General features: G+C 49.0%; 2 protein-coding genes and 1 long non-coding RNA gene across 6 annotated transcripts in view; 1 reads left to right on the top strand and 2 right to left on the bottom strand.

Moving 5' to 3' along the window:
• JPH3 (junctophilin 3) overlaps nt 1-14,740 on the top strand; it is a 56,297-nt gene extending 41,557 nt beyond the window's left edge. Inside the window, exons 5-6 of the mRNA XM_065028820.1 lie at nt 1,069-1,988; nt 13,162-14,740. Coding sequence (XP_064884892.1) covers nt 1,069-1,988; nt 13,162-13,242 — 1,001 coding nt within the window. The 3' untranslated portion in view covers nt 13,243-14,740. The remainder of the gene's footprint in view (nt 1-1,068; nt 1,989-13,161) is intronic.
• On the bottom strand, nt 14,424-15,836 carry LOC110360428 (uncharacterized). The gene is made up of 2 exons (XR_010465921.1): nt 14,782-15,836; nt 14,424-14,535 (listed from the first exon to the last, which is right to left on the bottom strand). It is a non-coding gene; the product is annotated as an uncharacterized LOC110360428 (long non-coding RNA).
• Nucleotides 15,837-21,210: 5,374 nt separating this feature from the next.
• Nucleotides 21,211-22,353, bottom strand: part of KLHDC4 (kelch domain containing 4) — a 31,954-nt gene continuing 30,811 nt past the window's right edge. For all 4 annotated transcript variants that reach the window (XM_065028821.1, XM_005504729.3, XM_065028823.1 and 1 more), the window contains 2 exons: nt 22,106-22,210; nt 21,211-21,809 (listed from right to left, as the gene is read on the bottom strand). In XM_065028821.1, coding sequence (XP_064884893.1) covers nt 21,634-21,809; nt 22,106-22,210 — 281 coding nt within the window. In that variant the 3' untranslated portion in view covers nt 21,211-21,633. The remainder of the gene's footprint in view (nt 21,810-22,105; nt 22,211-22,353) is intronic.

Genomic DNA, 22,353 nt, shown 5'->3' with positions numbered 1-22,353 from the left:
ATGCCTTGAGAGGGTAAAATGAGAATTAACCATTATTAGCTTGCACTCCCTTGAAATAATTCGGTGTTTCATCAATAATTAATAAGTTGCGGGGTTTTTTTTTTAATTGTTCAGAGAAGCGACATGTTTCTTACCAGCTGGTCACCTCCAGCAGAAGATGCTCAGCCACTCTTGAAGTGCCTGTCCCCAGGGAGGCATCGTCTGGGCTGTGCTCTGGGCTCAAAGGGCAGGATGTGCATTCAGCACTGTAAAGATAAGATGATGATGTATATTGTACATATGTAGCCCTGGACATGCTGCTTTAATCCTGCCTAAACATGCAAGGTATGACGGCCTGTGTGTGGTCCAGCAAGGGGAGCTGAGTGGGGGAATTCCCATTGCCTTGGTGTCTGTTTGAGGCAGGAAACTTGTTCGTTATATGATTTGTGGGTTGTTTTTTTTTCTAAATGGGAAGCTTGCACACCTGCCCCAGTTCTGCATCATGAGCTGCTTCCCCATGTCACTGGGGCTGAAAAACTATTGTGAGTCCTTTTACCTGTAATACATCCACACAGTTTTCCACACGTGTCCCCAAGCAAGCAGGTGCCCAGTGGCAGCAGGGATGGCGAGAACTGTGGGCACTAGAGGAGCAGCCGCTGTTGAACCCGGTTGAATCAGAGCCACGGGGGTGCCAGGTGGTTTCTAAAAGGGTTGGTAGCTCTTGTGTTTCCAGCAGTGGAGGAACACAACCTTAGTGCACAATAACAGTGTCTTGACAACACCAGCAGCTGGTGCCAAACCAATTTCCCCATGCCAAGCTGCAGCCGCTGGCTCCATGGGTGCTGGGGTTGACAGCAGGTTTGGTGTAAAACCAACAGACGTTGCCTTTTCTCTTGGTATAGTGGCAGAAACTGTTTATTGTGCTTTACTGCTACTGCCCTGACCTTGCCCTGCAGTTTCCCAACGCTTTCAGTCCTGTTCTTTGACTTAAAAAACCTGGTGGCTGCCCTGCAGAACAGAAATAACCCTGTTGCATTTCTCTCTCCCTCTCTCCTTTTTCTCTGAACTACACGCACACAAAAAAAAAAGGGCTCGAATGCCAGAGACCCAAGCGCCAGAACTCGAGCGATGACATCGAGGTCCTCTCCACCGGGACGCCTCTCCAGCAAGAGAGCCCCGAGCTGTACCGCAAAGGGACCACCCCATCCGACCTGACCCCCGACGACAGCCCGCTGCAGAGCTTCCCCGCCAGTCCCTCCTCCACGCCGCCCCTGGGCCCCGCCGGCCGCAACAAGGGCGCCCACTTCTCCCGGCAGGTCTCGGTGGACGAAGAGAGGGGTGGGGAGATCCAGATGTTGCTGGAGGGGCGCGGCGGGGACTACCTGCGCCCCAACAGCTGGAGCGAAGAGAAGGTCGGCGGGACGCGCGGCGTGAGAAGCGGGACGCTGCGCAGCGGGCAGCTGGGGTCGAGCTCCATCCCTGAAGATTACAGAGGTCGGAGCGGAGGACACAAACATTCGGCCTCCAACCACAAGCAAAGAGAGAGGTGGACAGATTCACCGGCCACGGTTTCGTGGACTTCCCACCACAGGTCTCACAACCACAGCTCAGGGAGCTCCAAACTGCTTGAGCTAGATGAGGAGAAAATGAGCAACTACGAGATGGAGATGAAGCCCCTCATGAGGATGGATTCTTATATGCAAGAGATTCACACCCAAAAAAGACACTATAGCAAAGGAGGACCCTGCCGGAGCATGGCTGACGACCACCGCGGGGAAGAGCGGGGCTTCGGGGTTCAGAGACTGAGGTCTAAGTCCCAGAACAAAGAGAATTTCAGGCCAGCTTCCTCTGCCGAGCCCACGGTGCAGAAACTGGAAAACCTGAGATTCGGGGACAAAGCTGAACCTCGGCTACTAAGATGGGACTTAACCTTCTCCCCGCCACAGAAATCCTTACCTGTTGCACTAGAATCTGAAGAGGACAATGGGGATGCGCTCAAATCCAGTACGGTAAGTAGGCAAAAATTGTGTGTTGAATCTGGCCGAGGAACCCGGTGCAGAGCTGTTGAGGTATTGCAGAGCTGAACCTGAATTATTGCGGGTTTTTGTCTTGAATCCCCTTCCTTCTCCCATCCTGCATAACAGCCTCTGCTGGAAGCTGGTGTGGCGTTTTCTCTGCAGAATGTCTCAGTGGGAACAGCAGGTTATTTGCTGGGGCAAGTTTGAGTTTGTTTTGCAATCCAGGGCCAGCAATAGAAATATATTATTGCTGGGGTTTCAAGCATTCGCCTGGTGGAAAAGCTGCAGGAATAAGTGAGGTGTTGGTTATGCTTCCATGTGCTGAAACAGCAGCTTTGTCACCGCATTGTATGGGACACCTGACCCAGGTGGAGGAGGGAGCCGTGGTCATGGAGCAGGGGACGTTGCATAGGGTTTGCATTCCTGAGCTGACACTGCTTGGCTTTTCCTGTCCTGATCTGGGCAATACCGCTCAGATTTTTCGATGTGTGGATGCTGCTGAGCCAGGAGGCGGTACAAGCCCCTTGTGGGAGGATGCAATGCAAAGGGTCTCGGCAAAATGCAGACAAGGGGATGCAATTCAGGAAGGGTATCTAGGTGGGTGAGTACAGCAAGGGTTGTGGGCTGTTAGAGCTCTGCAGGTCAGGGTGGTATCACAGATCACCTTCCAGATCGTCATACTGGAAGAGCACAAGCACGTCTCACCCCTCGTGAGACATCCAGGCCTGGGCTCCTCGTTTTGTGAGGGACGAGGATGTGTTGGACATTAACGCTGGGCTGCTGAGAAGAGCTGAAGGTGTTCAGGCTGGAGGAGGCAGAGTGATCTGCAAACACACAAAACAGCTGCTGCAAAGTGGAAGGGAATAATCTGTTCTCAACGAACAAAATTAATGGGCTTAAATTCAAGCATCCAAGGCAGTGGTTGGCCTTTAGCCATTCCTATTGAATTGGGGGCTGGAATAAATTGCTTAGGGAGGCCATGGTGGCAGGAGGAGGTGGTTTGAAACCTGCAGCTCAGATACTGCTTGGTAACAGCCCAACCTGCCTTGGGAGAAGGCTGAGCTGTGAGATTTTTAGGTCCTTTCCAGCCCTTTTTTGATCGTTTCTGGACTTACCATTGGGAGCAGCTTCCTCACTTATTCTTCTCATTTGGTCCCATGCTGCTGGATGTCCCACTGCCCAGCACAGACCTGCACAACAGAAGCAAAATGTGTAACTCAGGCAGTGACATTTCAGGCTCCAGCAGAAGAAAGATGTTAAATCCCCCTGTCAGGGCAGCAGAAAATGATGCTTGGGAGACAGGGATCATGACACTGAAATGACATTTGTCTATCATGCTGAAAGTCTGAGCTAGAGGCATTGTGGTCCCTCATTTCTGATTACCGTTGCCATACCTACAGCATCCCTGCTCCTCCAGCCCTGCTGACAGCTCTGCCAGCGGAGCAAAAGTGTCGGCACCTGCAGCAAAGGGAGAGGGAGCAGCAGCATCCGCAGCTCATGAGGAGCCGGGATGCAGGAAGGACCAACCGACAGATCCGCCACCGTTCCCCCGCTGTGGCAGTGGATAAATCACCCCCACACACAGCCCTGGAGCTTTCTGCCTTCCTATTCATCCTGCAAGCTTTCAGCGCAGGCTTGAAATCACCCACACAGCATTTCAGAAGAGCTGAACACAGTGTGTTTTGCCAGCGGACTGCACCGTAGGACACATCTTGCCAGTCCAGGAGAGAAAAATAAAAAGCTGTGAGTGATGCCAGCCCTGAGCACACAGCAGTGAGCAGTGCCGGGCCGGAGCGGGCTGTCCTTACCTGCTGGCGGAGATGCCTGTGAAGCACTCGAGACATGACAGGCAGCGTCAGGAGCCTGACAGGCTTTCGGAGGGGAAAAGCAGCAGCAGTAATTGCACCGACATCGACCCTGTTGAAGTCTGTGGGACTTGCAGATGGTCCAGCACCTTTGATAATGTGACTTCATGTGGCGGCAGGGGGCTGTGAGAGACATAGAATCATAAAATCATAGAACCCCAGAATAATTTGGGTTGAAGGGACCTTCAAAGCTCCCCCAGTGCCACCCCTGCCATGAGCAGGGACATCTTCACCAGCTCAGGTTGCTCAGAGCCCCGTCCAGCCTGGCCTGGGATGTCTCCAGGGATGGGGCATCCACCACCTGGACACGGGTCCCAAAGGAGGAATGAAACCATCATTTCTCCTCGCTGAGGGCCTGGCATTCCTCAGAGAGATCGTTGGCACAACCTGGTGTCTCTCCCCAAGCACCCAAGTTAAAATCACTGACCCATCAGACATAAACCTCCCGCTCAGGGAGGAGGGCTCGAGCTGCGATGCTGGAGCCACTAATTCAATATTAAGGGCTATTTCAAATGAATCCTGGGCAATAACAAAGGGGCACAGCCTGCATGTAAAGGCGCACAGCAAAGCCATTAGGATGCACATCATACTTTTTAAGTGCTGTAGCTGTGAAGCAGCATGTTCAGTTTTCTCACATTCATAACCGAGGGTGGAACAGATGGCGAAGGTTTGGGAGGAAGCTAATGTAATACAGAGGAAGAGATAATATGTGGATTTAAATAACCTACAATGCCAGCAACAATTTGTTCTAGCGAGAATTGCACCGTGCTCGCAGGGTTTTGTTCCAGTGGCCTGGCAGGGAGGGGGTGGTGGGACAGGAGCAGGGGAGTCACCGACCCTGGAGGGGCTGAACAGATGCAGAGATGAGGTTCTCAGGGACATGGGGTAGTGCCAGGGGTGGGTTAACAGTTGGACTCGATGATCTTAAAGGTCTTTTCTAACCAAAATGACTCTATGAAGGAGGTGCAGGACAGGAACGGGAGGTGCGGTGATTTGTGTCCCAGACTCCTGCCTAACGCTGTGACCTCGACTGCACCTGCCAGCGAGGATCTCAAAGCATTTCCAACTTTGCCAAGTGTAGTGAGTCCCTGAAGAGGAGAGGAAGGCTTACAGGGAAGGATTTATCCCACAGTTCTCATCTCCCAGGCAGTGGGGCTGTTTCAGGAAGGTGCCTGCCAGCGAGTGGGAAGGATGCTCTTAGCTGGGGAGGGATATTTTTGGCCTACCTGGAGTACTCCTGCACAGAACTGAGGTCATCCTCACAGGTTAGCTCGTTTTAAGAATAATCTGCTGTAAACCAGCTCTACACACGTCATCAAAGAGCCCAGTGGGGTGGCTCTGCATTAGAGTGGCAGCTCCAGCTTTGGGCAGGAATGGGGTGAGGATGCAGGTCTTGCAAAAATACAGTCTTAAAATTATCACTTCTCTCCCCACAGCTCTTGATTTCTGTCTTAGAAATGAGGCTGGAACAGCTGGGGGCGTCCCTTGGTGTCCAGCCTCTTGTGATGTGTGCCCAGATGGGGATGCAGTCCTCTGGAGTCAGAGGTATAGGTTGCTATATGAGCTACAGGAACTTTGTTCTTCTCAGTTATTTTTCACCAACCCCTTAAAAAGAGGTTCCCAGAACTCCCCTTCACTGGGGCTGCACATCAGTAATTGAAAATTGCTCTTATAAAGGTCATTTCTTGAGGCCACCGCTCAATAACATTGATGAAATTCAGCACTGCTTGGTATTCGCTATCAGGGGACTTTGGGGTTTCAGGATCATCAAGCGGGTGCTACAGTCATACAAACGCTTTAAAATTCCATTTAAAGCCACCTGATCTTTCTGTGTCTCTGTGCGCACTGACCCCTGCACACACAGAACAAAGTCACATCACTTGTCACCATTCGGGCAGATGAAAATGGAACCAACACACTAGGACAGGTGTCAGTGTTGTCAGATTAAGGGACTTATGTGAACGTCACCATCTTTTCTGGCCTTAAGAGACGCAAAGCTCAAGCCGTTGCCTGAACGCTTCACAGGTTCCTAGAGCCTTTGAAAATATCTAAAACGGGAAAGGAAAAAAGGAATTGTTGAGGCACTGGAAAGGGAAAGAGGCTTTCTGAAATGCCAGTGATGCTTTCATCCATCAGCACAAAACACATCACATTTTTAGGGTTGAGGAAAAGAAAAAATAAGAATATATCTCCTTTTCTGCAGGTGCTGAACATCTGCAGCTGCTAAAAGGGATAAGAAGTGGTTTAGGCAGAGAGAACCTCAGCACGCCAGTGAGAAGGGCCAGTGTGCAGGCACGAACGGAGCCTGATTCATCTTCCTGTCCTCATTTAGCGGGAGAAATCGCGGGTGTTTAGATGGAGGCTTCTAGGGACACGTTATGGTCTCACTAAAGGCACCATGGAGATGTGAGTAGGGTTGAGACTTGGCCCTTTAAAAATCCCCCTGTCTCATCTCATCGAGAAAGCCCGACAACAGTGCAGCAGCCAAATAAACCCCCACCCCGGCCACCCCTGATATTTTCTCCCATTGTCACACGTTGGATAAAATCTCCATGGTCTCAGCTGTTTGCTTCTGGTTCTGCCTCTTATTGGAAACAAACCAGGGGAAACAGTTGCAGCAAATGGAGTTTTGGAGGCGTCTGCTGGGTTGGGCATCTCAGAGACCCCCCTTGTCACCTCCCGGTACCCGCTGGGGAGGATTCCAGCAGCTGCAGCATCTTCCTTGCTCGCTCGTTGTGCGAGGGGCGTATTTTCCATCCAGATATTCTGAGCAGGTTTTTGCTGTCGCTGGGGAAAGGGAGGAGGAGCAGCCAATCTGCAGGCAGTGCCGGGCAGGGATGGAGCGGGGTGGGGGGGATGGAGCGTGGTGGGGGGGACGGAGCACAGTGATTTATCCCAGAAACGGCACCTCCCTGCTGATGCCAGCAATGGATGCTCCTTTTTTCCAGCGGTTGCAAGGTTGTTCTTGAAGGGATTGACCTCGGGTGGAGTGGTTTGGTTGTTGTTTTTTTTAAGAAAAGTTGGGCACCTTGAGCCCTCCAGGGTGTAAAATTAGATAAAAATAACAGCTGGATGCCTGCTCTGTCCCCAACAAGCATCCGCTGTTTGAGTGGTGAAGCTTCACCTGCATCTCAGACCGGGTTTGATGCCGTGCATGGAGAGCTCCCTTCTATCTATGGACCAGTCTGCTGGAAAGGGGTCTGGGGACTTTTTTGTGGTCAGCCTCCTTGGGACTAAACCTTGTGAGTTATCCTTGTGATCCTCTCAGTCTTCCCCCTTCAGGTTTTTCCATTATTATTATTTTTCCCCAGCAGGAGCCTTCCCCAGGTCTCCTCACACAGGCATGTCTGGGTTTTCCGTATTTCTCTCATCTCAACCAAACAGGTTCAAACCCCAATCTCAAAGGGCCGTGGCACATACACATGTCCATACAGGTATAAACTATAATTAAATGGGAATAAGGAGGATCAGTCCTGCAGTTGCCATCACTCCTTTAGAAATGAGCCAGGTCTGAGCATCCTCGGTGCACAGGAAGAGCTGCCACAGGCACAAACCGTTTGGGGGTTGTCTCTTTTTAAAATAAATAATAATCAGAAGCTGTTCATCCTCTAATCTCTTTCATGTACAGACACCACAGGCGTTACTTGTAACAACACGAGGTAAATAATGTTCAGACAGAAATGTGATGTTTAACTTGACAGGGTCCTTTTAAAACCTTTTTAATGTCGGGGGCCCTTTGATGTACCTGGAAAGATCACGTCGCTGACATTGCTCCTGTCAGCCCGGATCCATTGTAGGGTTTTGAGCCCAACTCTGCATCTTCCAGCTTTGAAAAAGTTGGGGCCAAACACCAGCTTTTGACTGCAAGAGAACCAAAAAAATGTTAAAAACATATAGACATATAAACATATAGCTCCAAACATCCAGCTCACTCCCAGCTACCAGAGGTCACCAAAAAAAAAGTAAATTAAAAAAAAAAGAAACATTAAGAGACACCATCTTGGGGTAAATCCCTGTGTTCACGTTAGCCACTTTTTTCCTGCAAAAGCAGGTTTTTCCGTACCCACCACTCAGTTACACACCGGTATCCAGTGCCCATCCCTCTGACACGTTCAGCATCTCCTGGGCTCCTTCCTCGAGTCACAGGAGATGCTGCAACACGCTGGAAAAGGCAAAGTGAATCCCTCGTGTTTCTTTTGCTAAACGCTCCTTAACCGTTTCACAGCAGCCTCTTCCTGGCAATTCTGTGGCAATTCAGCACAACCGTCATGGAGCTGCTAAGTTTTCAGCACTTTCCGCAGTGCTGAGGCTGGAAAACAATGCATATATATATTTTTTGCTGATCCAAGTCCTTAGTAATTACACTTAATAGATCCCAGAGGGATTCCTGGGTAACCTGCGCTATGGTTTCCATGGCAGAGAGACAGAGCTTGTACCCTGCGATAACAGATAATAATGGATTGTTAATGCTTAAATTAATTATGCTACAATAGTATTTGTAAACCAGCTGTCCCTTGTATTCCCAGTAAGACTCCTGAGTTGCTACACAACAGTTAAAGGATAAAAACAAACAAGACAGAGGGGCAGAAACAGTGGAGCCACCATCAGAGCTGCAAAGTACCAAAAACCGCAGGCTGGAAGAAACCATCACTCATTACTTCTAGAGTCATAATTGCCATTATTACTCCTGTGCCATAACAAGGGCTTGTTCACATTTTAGTGTTTTTGTGGATTTGGGTCTCTGTTCTAACCCTCTAGACTTTGAAAGAAATCTTAGTCCTTGGAGACTGTCCCTGTTGATGCAGAAGCTGTTACTGGTGCACCATGCCCATCCTTGGCAGATGTTTCCCTCCTCCTACCAAGGAGCCCAGGGATCTTACTATAAAAACCAAAAATATAAAATCCCAGCCCAGATGAAATTTGCCATCACCAGGCGCGCTGGATGATGTTTAGTCGCACCAAAGCTTGATTTAATTTTTCCCTTTCCCGGAGCCAGGCTGGGTTACTGTTCTGGGTGGAATTCGTCTCACGTCACTTGGTCTACAGACAGCCTAGCTGGTGTTAGCACAGACTAGATGTCTAACATTTAGACAGCTAAAATTGGGTGAGAGGACGCTGCCAACTGGCGTCTGCTTCCCAGTAAAGCGGGTTCTGGACTGGCGGGCACCGCGCTGGGAGGCTCCGCAATGACAGGCAGGGCAGTTCGAACAAATCCCTGCGGTTCCCAGCACTTTAACACTGCTATTTCGGGGCTAAAGAGAGTGTTGTAGCTTTCTAAAAAAAAAATACATATAGTTAAAAAAAGAAAAGCTTTGCAGGCTGCTTTGCTGTCTGTGACACACAAACCCCAGGCTCGGAAAATCAACTCGACCTCTGGCTTTCTAGCACCCCAGAGCCTGTGATACCGCTGGTCTTAGGGATTCCTTTGGGCTTTTCTAAGTCTTGAGAAGCCCAAAGATGAGATAAAGCACCACCGAACTACTAAAGCAACATGCAAAGTTGCAAACCAAGGGTTATATCTCTTCCTTCTGAAGGCGGGTGGCTCACGGTAGAGGATGAGCGTGTGGCGTGAGGAGCTGCAAGAGCTGCGAGTTCTAACACCACGGCTGTGGCTGCAGTAAAAGGGAGTTCGCTGACCTATTGCCAGGCTGGGCTCAGCAAAACAGCTCTTCCCAACTCAGAAGTGATTCATCTTCTGCACTGAGTGGGAATCGCTTCTTAGGATGGGATGACACATATCCCAGGACATCCTCCCATCAAAGGGGAGAAGGGCAAGCGTTTCCTCTGAGCAGAGGTTAAGGCACAAAGACCTTACAACTTAGAAAGAAGCCAGACATAAGCATTTAGAAATGCGGCAGGATTTGTAACTGGAGCTAAAACAGAAGCTTCGGAGTCATAAAGCTGCTTATCCACAGCAGCTGCCACCATCTCACCGGGGGAAGCAGCCAGACCTGCAATTGCTGCCTGGGGAGCCCGAGTTGGAGTTCACACAGGGAAGAGGCTGTTAAAGAGAGGGAACTGTAAAAAAAGCAGAATTTGTAGGTTGTTAGACAGTGGGATTTGAGCTGATCAGTTTGCAGAGACCCCTCCCAGGTCATCCTATTTCTGGGTTGTGTTTGCTGGCAAATGTGGAAGACCTCGCGTATGCGGCAGCAAACCCAGCATTTGTTCCTGGCTCTGCATCGAACGGAGGATGCAAGATGCAAATAGGTGCAGACTGAAGCATGGAGCCGAGTAAAAACATTTCCGCAGGTGAATCCAGTTGCTGCTGATGCAAGTGGGTGGCTACACATTGCTTATTTTGTTCTCTCCCCCCATTTTTCTAGACGAGAGGTGTACTGGTGTATATATGAAGGGCGTGCTCCCTCCCAGGACACTTCCCATCAGTATCCCCTGAACACAAGTACCAAAGGGTTGGGATTTGGGTCAGGCCAACAGCTCCCTCCCAAAGTGTCCGTGTTTGTGAGAGTAAAAGCTCAAACACCAGAGAATGAAGAGGCAGCCGGTCCTGCTCTGTGCCTGTTGTCAGGGAGGAGAAAGCAGCGTCCAGATTACCCCGGGCTCGTATCAGCTGGTGCACGACTTTGCCTCCTTCATGGTAGTGGAATGATCTAATAGTCTGAGCAGGAATGGTGGCTGCTGCTTTGGCAGGAGAAGCCAAACGGCGAGTGGACGGTGGCTGATGCGAGAGCAGTTAAATCCTCCCTGGCTGCGAGGTGGAGGGAACCGAATGCATTTTTGTGTCTCTGCGGTGCCCTGCCAACAGAAACAATGACAGCGATAATCGCTCACAATCTGTTATTATATTAACATGAGCTCAAAAAAAAAAAGAAATCGTAAAACCCAATAATCTTTTGAAATGAAGCTAAACCCCCCAAATGTAAATACCACATCGCATCGCAGCACTTGGCAGCAGCCGGCTGGGGCTGGGGGGGAAGGATTGGCAACAGGGGGGTGGTTTCTGCCTTTGAAAGGCTTTGCGTGGTTGCAGGCGGAGAGATTTGCTGGAAGCAGTCAGGCGTGGATACCTGGCTGCCAGGAGAGGCTCTCTGCAATCCCTCCATTTGGTTGGCTTCCTTTGACCCTGTTGCTAAGCTACAAATATGCTTTTCCAGCAAGCTCCAGCATCCTCGCTCCCACCCACTCCCAAATGCGAGCTGAATCAGCCTGCTCAGAACAGAAACCATCTCTGGACAGCAAGGAGCCTTTTTTTTTTCCGAGCAGCTCTGCAGAGTGGTACAAGGACTTACCGAAAAAGGGCACCCACCCCTGCCCCATGCCAACCCAGCAGCCACAGGAGACTTGTTACCAGGACAGGAACATAGAGAAAATAATTTATACCATTCCAGGCGATTAAAGCTGGCACAGCTCCGTTGCAGCAAGAATAGACGAGGATACCAGCTACTCCAAGAAATAGCTACCACCTACCTGCACACACGCGCGCTCGCCCTGATGCGAGCCACGTTCACGCGTTGTGACGGCAAATGTTTTATGGCAGGGACGAGGTGGCAGGGGGAATGGTTTTTTTCTGACCAGCGTTCTGCAAAAAGATGCATTGGAGGGTTGTCTGCAGTCCCAAGGTAGGGTGGCCTCTTCCCGTCGTTCCTGGGGTGCTCGTAGGGTCCAACAACCTCCTCAGGTCCAGCACGAGGTGTCTGGGCAGCCTTGATGCTCATGGGCTGTGCTTCAAGAGTTAGTAGGTGCCCCATCCCTGGAGACATCCCAGGCCAGGCTGGACGGGGCTCTGAGCAACCTGAGCTGGTGAAGATGTCCCTGCTCATGGCAGGGGTGGCACTGGGGGAGCTGGGAACGTCCCTTCAACCCAAACTACTCCATGATCCTATGATTCAACCCAGCCCGTGGTAGGTGTCTGACATGGACCAGCTGTGATGCAAGTTGCTGCAATGGTTTCCATGTAGTCCTCAGGAACTTAATTTGGTCCATAGGAACCTCAGGAAAGGTTATTAGAGCTTTCCCAAAATGCAGCCTTAGCACAGACCACTGGGTACTGGCCTGACCTTTGCTGTTATCAGGAGACCTGTACAAGCAATCGTGTTCAGTGGGAAATATCCTTTGAAGACTCCTCCAAACCATCCTCAAACAGCTATATGATGCAATATATGTATATTTTTTTCCTTTTCATTGACCACCCTGGGTAAGCAACTGATTTTAGCTATTTTTTTAAGGCCAGATTTCCTATGTTCATAACCTGGGGGAGTCCATAAGCAACTGCTGCCTTACTGGATGGGTCCAGTGGGTGTGAATCCAGATGCCTGTGTGGCACATGCTGCATCAGTAGTTCCCATTGGGACTTATGTGCCATTTGTGCTAATGCACAACAGCAGAGTCTGTCCCAAGACTTGCTGGTGTACATTGTCTATTGTGGTAAATGAGAATTTAGATTTCTCCTTTTCCTGGAGAACAGGAGCTGAGGGGAGACCTTCTGATCTCTGAACTGCCTGAAAGGAGCTTGGAGCCAAGGGGGGTCAGGCTCTGCTCCCCAGGAACAAGCACCAGGACCAGAGGAAATGGCCTCAAGTTGCGCCAGGGGAGGCTGAGGTTGAATCTTGGAACTATTTCTTCTCCAATGGGGTTGTGGGGCATTGGAACAGGCTGCCCAGGGCAGTGCTGGAGTCACCATCTCTGGAGGGGTTGAATGGACACAGAGATGAGGTTCTCAGGGACACAGGGTAGTGCCAGGGGTGGGGTAGTGGTTGGACTTGATGATCTTGAGGGTCTGTCCCAAACATAGTGATTCTATGACTCAGAACAGATGGAAATTAAGTGTTGAAGTGGCACTGAAAAGTCAAGTCTGACAGCTTTGCTGTCACTCAGGCATATGAGGGACAGTGGTACCAGGGATGTTGGTGTGGGGAAGGAGGAAAGGGGCTCCTGGCAGAGCCCAGGTCATTCCTGTCAGTGCCACAAGACAGGGATTTGTGTCTGTCCTTGCAGAACGAAGCATCTGCCTTTGGGACATCGCCCTTAGATGAAAGACTGAGGGGTGATCTGTTTATTGTCATGGTGACGGAGGCACAAGACCTGGGGTTAAGTCCCTGCATCTCCCTATCGCTCACCTCATCCCCCTTCGGGAGATCTTCATTCACACCTTCCTCACCAAATCAGCAGCCTGCAAAAATTCAGCGAGGCTCCCAAACACTTCGGGATCGTTTGCTGGAGGGTGTAAATCTGTTCTCTGGGGTCTGCTCACCCTGCGACCTCCCAGACCCAGCAACAAGGCGACCTCACTTGGACTTTCAACATGTCCTCTAACTCCTCTCCTTCTCTTTCTCTTCCAGGGCTCAGCTCCAATCCTGGTAGTCATGGTGATCTTACTAAATATTGGAGTCGCCATTTTGTTTATTAACTTTTTCATCTAATTCAAGACTGTCTTGTTTGCAAAAATGACAGTTACATGTATGAATGGGAGAAAAAAAATACAACAAAAAAACAACAACAAAAAAATACACCAAACAAACAAGAACAAAAAGGGAGAAATCATAACTCGAACCGTCCTACGACAATTTCCGAGTCTTTTCACAGAAGAACAACAAATGATCGAGTCTCACTCACAGTTTGCCTTTTTTCCTGGGTAATGTTTTTTGGATTTTAGCCAAAATTCTTTGCTTGTATAACACTATGCTGTGTGGCATGGCAAAATGCTATCAACACTCTGCCCCCCCAACACTGGAAAGGATGAGAAGGAATCCCAACAAAATAAATCCTCATTTCTCTTCCCCTCTCCCCCCCCAAAAAAACATATATTCGTAACAACAGTAATGAACCCCCAAATGGAGACTAGATGAGGGGACCATGGAAAGATTTTGTGTGTCCGGGTCCTGGGATGCTCCAGGATGAGTTTCCCAGGAAAATCCACAACAGCTTTAATGATAAAGTAAATGGGAGAGAAAAGCAAAATTGGGCAACTGGTATTGTTATTACTTGTCTGTTTGCAAATGGAGCAATGTTGCTGTAAGAAGAAGAGAAGGAGCCCGGGAAAGGCAGGAACCCCATCTAGATGTGAAAGATGGGAGAAGGGCAATGGGCCCCATTTTGTTATGTTGTTTTGGGTTTTTTTTAAACAAAGCAGCAATTGGTGTTTTGCTAAATTTCTCGGGGTGGGGGGGAATAGGGAACACGAGGCGTGAGCAGCAGCCCCACCACCTCCTGCCTTCACTCCTCCCCAGGTTGCTCCCCCACGCAAGGCAGCAAAACCACCCAGGGCTCCTTTTCACTCACAGCTCATTTCTCCTGGGTAAAAATGTGTACCCAGATTCCCCCCAAAAATACGCAGGTACCTTCAGCAACACAAATTAAGTAGCTGCTGGTCACCATGCGGTGCTGAGCAGCGTTACTTGAGCATCCCAACCCAAACACACACGTGTACCGAGATGCTGGGGAGCAGACTGGTGGGGAGGGACCGGGGAGAGCGGGCTCAATTCTGATCCCCTCAGGATAAAAATGAAACAAAACAAAGCAAAAATCAGATACAACTGTTTTTCCAAGGCATCTGGGGAGGAGCACTGGAGCATGTCCCAGAGAGCAGGGAGAGGGTGGTGGGTTTGTCTCTTACATCTTGCTGTGGACTGTTTCAGACATCATGCTTGGGCTCTGAGCATGTAGTATTTTGCACTTTGTAATGCAGGATGTATATTCCAGCTTCCAACATGTCCCTGTAAAAAAAAAAGAAAAAAAAAAAGAAAAAAAAGAACATCATTGGCAATGGCAGCCTCTAAGGATGTATTCTTTTCTTTTTTTTTTTTTATGTCACTTAATTTGTTCGTTTATACCATCTTTGTAATATGCCTGCCTTGATTTTCTCCCCTCCCCTGTCCCCACTGATAATATGCATACTCATTAAAGATGCCGTATCCCTGTTCTGAGCTGTTCTGGTCCCAATCGCAAGAGTGTGGTCTTACCTCAATCGCTTGGAAACGGACGGTGTCCCCTCGCTTTTCCACCCCCCCAGGGCCGGTTCACACGGCTCGGTTGGGATTCGGTACGTCCAGGGACCAAATTCCACCCTCCGATCTCCCTGCGGCAGCTCCCTGAGTGTGGCAGCAACCGGGGGTGGGATGAAACCCCCAAAAAGTTATATTTAGGGGTGGGGGAGGAGGGAAAAAAAGAAAATCCTCCTCGACATTTCACATCCAGCGTTGTTGGGTAAAGCCCTGACTTGTGGGCTCAGCTTTGCTTTGCTTTGGTTTTAGCTGTTTTTCTGCTACCTTTTCAGCAGATTTCTTATTACACTGCACTGGATTGCTATATTTTTAACCAGAAATAAACTAAGGATTAGAGCATGTGCCAGTTAAATTCAATTCTTTTCCTTATATGGTCTTATTCCCTCCCCGTCGCGGCTTTTTCTTCCTTTCCTTTTTCAGGCAGAAGGGCTATGGGTGGACAGGATCAATGAGAACTGAAGGCAGTGAGACCCCAGTAACTTTTAAATTTCATTTTCCACAGTATCTGTCCATCATCTTCATACCTCTTCTATTTTTTGTGTGTGTTTTTCCTTTTCGGTCCTTAGTCATCTTTTTTACTCGACTGGTTGCTGCGTACTTGAACCAAATAATGACATATTGTGATTGCAGCCGTAGGAACTCATCCATGTGTTTTGTAATCCTGGTTGCAGCCCTTTGTAAAGACTCTCGAGGACTTTTTTTTTTTGTATATTCAAGTGTGTGGCACAAAGATCCCACCAGGAGCAGGTTGAACAGTTACATGCAAACACAATACGATATTTAGATATATATATATATGTATAAAACAGCACAAAACCACCTCTTGTTATCAATCGGATAAACGCACTGGTGATTTCATGAGTAGCTCTTTCACATTGGTGACCCACTGGTTATTCCTGCTCTTGCCCACGTACCAGCAGTTATGTACAAACATCAACACAATTGGATTTTTCATCTCTTTGTTCCACGGGTTAAAACCTCAGTCGAGCTGAGGTTTGTTCAGCATGAAAGGGAGCTGAAGACTAATATTAATTGGCTCCCAAGCCACATGTTTAAAAATAATGATTCCTTTATTAATCATGGGGAGCCGAGCAATTTGTCTTATTTCTGGGCTTTTCACATTTGCCCGGGGCCAGAAATATTCTTGAGAAGTAGCCCAGAGAGAGAAGTAATTCACTATATTTTCCTGTCTTATGAGCCCTGGATTCATGCGTATCTACCTCAGGCACGTTAAAACGTCTGTCATCGTGGCATATAAATCTATGTAAATTGTCCATACCTGCAGCTTTATGTCCACACTGACAGATGCATGCGAACAGCTGAAGGTTTATATCATTTTTGTTAAGGCTGCAGTGGTATTTTTATGTTCCTACAGTGGAACAAGCAGCACCTGCAACACAAGGAGGGGCTGGAGGAACCAGCGCAACTCCCGCCATCCCAGTAAAAGCTTTGGGAAAAAGCCATGTGTCCCCACCCGGGGACACCCGGGTCCTTCGTCCAGACCCCACCAGTGCGAGTGATAGTTCGACACCACATCTCTGGGGAAGGAACACGAACCTCCACCTGTTCGTGCCGCCGCAGCTTCTCACCGCCCATCCAGCGTCTGCTTGGCTTGGACCCGAGATGCAGATCCTCCGAGAGTCTCCAGGGCCTGAGCTTTCAGAGATACTGAGCTGTTGCAGCATCTGTTTACCTTGTGCGGAGTTACAAACCCTCAGTACTGCTGAAAATAAATAATAATAATAATAATAATAATAATAATAATAATAATAATAATAATAATAATAATAATAAAGATCCAGACTGCATCAGAAGGGGAGGGGTGAGAGGAGAAATAATGTAATATCGGTGATGAAGGACTTAATTGGAACCCAAGGACTAATTAGATGTCCTGACAGGCTTTGACAAATTAAAGGGGGATGGAAAAGGAGGAAATTTTACAAGCTGTCATAGGGTGAGGTTTGCTCCAGAGAATTCTTCTAAAGAAAAATGGAGCAGAGGCCGCCCTGGGTCTCCTGCCCGTGCTCCACAGCTTTGCCGTATGTGGTTAAGTTCTTCTCACAGAAGATGGGCCTTGGAGACTTTTGACGCGGTGGGAAGTTCTCCTGGTGCAAGGAAACGGTTCAGCTTCTCACACAGTCCCTCAATGAATCACATCATCGTGTTGTTGCCTCTCAGTGACCTTCACAGTGATGCTCCCTGAGCGTGTCTATGCTGATCCCAAGGCTTGGACCATCACTGGAGACAACCGGGGGTAAAGCAGGCACTAAACATATGCCTTGGAACAACAGATCCACCAGGACTGTGCCTCCCACAGAAGCGTTTCAAGCTCTCGAGTTTCTTTTATTGCTCTGTTTTGACTAATATTAACCCATGGGCTCTTCACTTCAGTGCTACCACCAACCTGTTTTTCCAGGGTATTCATTAATACCTCCTGACCACGCCAAGGGAGTTACAACAGACAACAAACCCCCATAGCTGCTCCTCAGTGCCCAAAGGTCTGATATGTAACTCAGACAGATTGTGAGCTCTGTCCCTTCATCTGAGGCACCTCAGAGCTCAGGCTCTGTAACAATAAGGGAAATGTCACTCTCTAGATTGTGAGAGCTGCTGAGCATTGTCCAAAAGGTTCTGTTGGATGGACGGCTTAGAAATGCTGTGGTGGGCTGCACGTTCCCCATGGAGGTGTCAGTGGAAAATGAACTTTACAGAGACTCCAGTTCATGCACAGGTGTTATTTGTTCCCCTTCGCTGCTTCCCAATGGATTCACAATCCTTATCACCTGCCTATTTCCTTTTATCCCCAAATTTCCGTACAGTAGGAACAGCATCGATAGCATCACAAGGCTCAGGCTCTCTTAGACTCAGCTGTTTTATTGTGACAACAACCTTTCCTCCTCCACCGGAGCAGTGTCCCCACCCCAGCAGCAGCTGCATTTTGTTTCCTGGTGTTTGGTGTTATCAGAAGGCAGAGCTGTGAGATTTACTCCCCAAGCCCTTCAGCATGGAGCAGCTTTCAAAGCTTTCTCGTCTGTCTGAAACATGCAGTCGCTGTGGTCAGTGAGCAGGGATGGTGCAGCTGTTGGGCCAGCAGCTGTTTCCCAGCAGAAGCCCAAGCGTTCAAAATGCTCCTGTTCCCACTGCCCATCCCTCGGGCCCCTGCTTTTGTAGGAACATCTGCATCTTCAGCTTTTCTGTCTTGCCAGCAGACACAACATTCTCAGGGCTGCTCGGTACCGGTTGGACCCACCCATGGTATTGCTGGAGCAAGAAAGAAGTTTTGCCGATACAAAACAGATGGTGAATGAATCCAGATTCTCTCCAAGACATGAGGAAGGACGAGATGAGCCCGGAGCATGACCCTGACAAAGGAGCAATTTGCCAGCAGAAGAGTTGGGGGCTGGTTCATCTCCAGAAGCCACCCCAGCAGGTTGGCAGCACCGCGAGGAACCAGAACTCGGCATGAGCAAACTCAGGCTTCACCGCCAGCAAAACCCCACGAGCAGAGGTGCCGGGAATGGTCTGTCCATCTGCAAACAGCACCTGCCTCTGGCTCAGCCCCATTGCCCTGATGCTCTCTGATAAAACCCAAAGCCAGGTTCATTCCCTTCCACGCCCCCATCACACCACAGCACTGATGTGGAAGAGAAACAAGCTCAGCTTGAGCTACAGGTGAAGCCACAAACCTTCTACTGTGGCCTTTTTTGTGCAACCCCTGAAGTAAAACACACTTCAGCTGGCACACTCCTTTACTCTCTTTTTCCCTTCCTAGCTGTGCATGTAGACACAACATACACATCCAGTTTCACTGTGCTACTTACAGCACAATTCCAGCACGTGTGTGACCCAAAAGGAAAGGGATTGCTGGATGTATTTTCCTCAAGGAGTTAAAAAGGTGTTTCCAGCCTTGTCTTTTAGCTGAAAAAAAAACCCAACAGCTTGATTGTTTCCAGATACAATAACACACTGAGGTCTTTTTCTCCTATGTAAATGTTTATATGTTTACCCCTTTACAAGGAGATGAGTGAAACAATGGTCTTGTGGATGCCAAAGGAATAATTGAATTTTATCTCAGCATTCATACACTAAAAAAGTACAAGCTGTTCTTTGTGTGTGTTAGACAAGAATAACTACTGCTAGGATAGATGCTGCTGGAGTTTGTCTGTTCCTGGTTTTCCACCAAGTTGTAGCCCTGGCCCTTCTCTTGGGTATCGTTTCAGATAAGCCACTTCGCCCATGTGTGTCCTCCTGCAAAACACTCACATTTCTCTTTAAGACAATTTTGGACCCAAGACCAGAAAAAAGACCAGGTATCTGACCCAGCAAGAGGCTTCAGTGGAATTTCAGCCATCGCTCAGAGGAGCAAGGTACCATGATGGTTTGGTACCACAGTATCAGAGTTTGCATTTCTCAAGACCATGGCAGAGCCCATCCTCTCCTGACCTCCTCTGTAGCAGTAATCATCAGTCCTCCCTGCTTAGGGGAGAACTTTCACCTTTCCTCAGAGGTTTCATTTGCTCACCCAACACATGACAGCTTCTGAGGCTTCCAGTTGCACCAGTAAGAGATGGGCTGTGGTGTGCAGACAGATGTTCCAGCTGTGGCTGTGTGCAGTGCTCCAGGGAACGCTGCGTTGGTCCTGTTGGTTCTGCTGAGCAGCGGCTGCAGATGCCCCAGAATTAATTCCAGCCAACGCTCCAGCAAGAAGGAACCTTGTGTGGGCTCCAGTCCCCACACAAGCTGGTCCAGCCTCATTTTCTCAGAGCTGACAGCTGAGCCTCTGTTTTCAGGCCAGGACAGTTTGCCAAGACAGGATCCTCTCATCATGCACCCTAAGGACGGCCACCGGAGCCTCCTGACCCAAGCCGCCTACGCTGGCTCATCAAAAACCCCAGCTCTGGGAAGAACTGAGCCAAACTGCGTGCTCAGGGCAGCCCAACCTCCCAGCAGAGCAACAACAGCCCTGGAAAACAAAGTGTCCCCCACAAAAGCCTCCACCATGGCCCCGTGCGAGGCCGCACAAACATGCTGCTGCTATCGGGAGTGGGACAGTTGGCCCAACCCAAATCAGAGATTCCTTAGAATAATTTCTCTTCCTGTCTACAGCTTTTCCAGTCTATATCTTCTCCAGTCAAAACCTGGTACAATTAGAACTACATTCCAGAACCCTCGAGGTAAAGGAAGGAAAAACTTCCGATTATCCTTGCACATGCTCCAGCTCATCTGATGCATCTTCTTCTCTTATCCAACAGTCTCTCCACCTGGGAAGAGGGAGGGAGAATCTTCTCGTACAGAACTACACCTCATCCTTGGCACTGCCGCAACCCGGCTCCAGCTCAGGGGAAAAATTTTTTCACGGTGTGTGTCTGTATTTGAAAAAGCAAAAAATGACAAAAGCGCACCAGGCAAAAAGTGAGTCTTTCCTCCATTTGGTTGGGCCTTTGGAACGGAGTCCTGCACACAGGTGCTGTGATTTTAAAGCCACTATTTTTCAAACAGAAATAAATAAATAAGAACATTCATTAAACCAAAAATCTGCAAATGCAACTCAGTAGCAGATTCCCCAAAAATTGGCACAGAAAGCCACAGACATCGCACACACACACACACAGATGTCAATGAGATCAAGGTATTGCAAACAAACTGCGTGCCAGGACAAGAGGGCGACCAATGCTGTCAGCCGAGCCAGCGCTGCAGTCTCTCCTACGTTATCAACAAATGATTTGTTGTCACCTCTCCCCTGTTACTTCACACACAAGGTACCTCCCTATCAAATACATTTTTATATTGACAATTAAATCACATTGGCAGCCTGCTCTGTGTAATATTTATTACATTCTAATTACCCTTGCATACCGCTGCTTCCCCGAGAGCCGGTTCCCTGGTGACGCCTCTGCCAAAACACCACCCATGGCACCCGTGTTTCTCTGCACAAGGACAGCCCAGGCCTGTTGCTGCCAGCTCAAGTCAGCCCTTGTTTGCTGCAGCAGCCACACTTGTGTCCCATCTGTCGTCCCTACGGACCACAGTGCTGCCGGGCTGGAAAGAAAGCAATGGCACAAGGAAAGGGACTGAATCAGGGGTAAAAAACACCAGCCAACCAAATGAGCAGGGAAATTCCACAAGCAAAGGCAAAACCTGCTACAGGTGACGTTAAAAATGAAGAGACTTGTCCTGTTAAATGCATCAGGGGTTACAGAGGCTCTCACGCAGAAAAGGTATCAAAGGATTCCAGTTTCTCCAGGCGGTGCAGCCACACCTCAGGGCTGCTGGTGCATCTTACAACCGCTACCTGAATGTTTCACAGCAGGAACAGCGATCCCCTCTTCCACAGCAGGAGAAGAAGAAATGGAAAAGCTAATACAGGATTAATTGAGAAAACCAAGATGATGTAACCAAAGAGGTTTATTGTAGAAACCCTTGAAGACACATTCTGGCTCCGGTGAGGGGAGGGAATGTGGAACCAGTGAACCATTGTGATGTGCAGTTTGCCTTGACAGACTCAAAACAACTTTTCAACAAAAGCATGACAGTATTGTATATGCCAGGCTCAACAGAACAGGTGCTTGGACAGCAATCTGTTCCTCAAGACCCTCCCACAACCTCCAGGAGAATAACGGCATGTCCAGAGCGTTAATCAAGCAGATGTTTGGAGACTGGTCAGCACAGAGACACCCACAACACTGGCAAATGTGGAGCGCCAGGATGGCTTCTGGACACGCCGACTGTCTGGCACATCGGGCTGAGTTCAGTGGAGCAAACCGCTGCTTCCAGCATCTTCCTTCGCTCCTGGAACAGCCTCAACAACATCTAAACTGAATCTTCATAGAAAGTCTTTGCCATGGCGTGTGCAACTTTCACCACATTCTTCTCCTTGGCGTCCGGGCCCATGTTGCTGCGGGCCAGTCTGACCCAATACTGCTCTGTCCTGGACAGATAGTCCACGTGCTTCTCCTTCGGCTCAACAGCCGGGTGTTGCTCCTCTCCTGATACACAATGGGAGAAAGACAGAGAGGTCACAAATCGATTTGCTCTTCCATGTGTCAACCCAGCCAAGATTACCCTTCAGCTGATGTGTTTAAGTGTAATAATCTAAAATACTATCAGTATTTAATGAAATTTCTCTTCTGCCCCGAGAGCAGTGTACTGTACAAACTCTGCTTTTGCTGGAAACCTCACCTGGATGCCAGGGAGACCTTCCAGGCTGGCAGCAAAACCAGCAGGTGGTGGACTAAAATCCACTTTACGTTAGTGTGAAGACAACATTTATCTTAATCATTACCTCCCTCATCTTCACTCTCCTCTTCAGAGCTCTCCTCTTCTTCCCCTCCCTCCGCACCTTCCATGTCATCATCCGACTCCGACTCCTCCAGCCATTCTTGTGCCTCTTTGATGAGACAGAAAATAGAAAAAATAAATACGAAGCTGTTTCCCATTCTGACACCCAGAACTGTCACAGGGGGTGCCAGGGCAAGGTCAGACAGATGCGCCCGTTAGAGCACAGCCCAGTGTATTCACAGCATGCAGCAA

Source organism: Columba livia, chromosome 13 (genome assembly GCF_036013475.1).
Source record: "Columba livia isolate bColLiv1 breed racing homer chromosome 13, bColLiv1.pat.W.v2, whole genome shotgun sequence".
In the NCBI taxonomy this organism is placed as follows: domain Eukaryota; kingdom Metazoa; phylum Chordata; class Aves; order Columbiformes; family Columbidae; genus Columba; species Columba livia.
The sequence above is the reverse complement of the archived record's forward strand: the minus strand, read 5'-3'. Positions and strand labels throughout refer to the sequence as shown.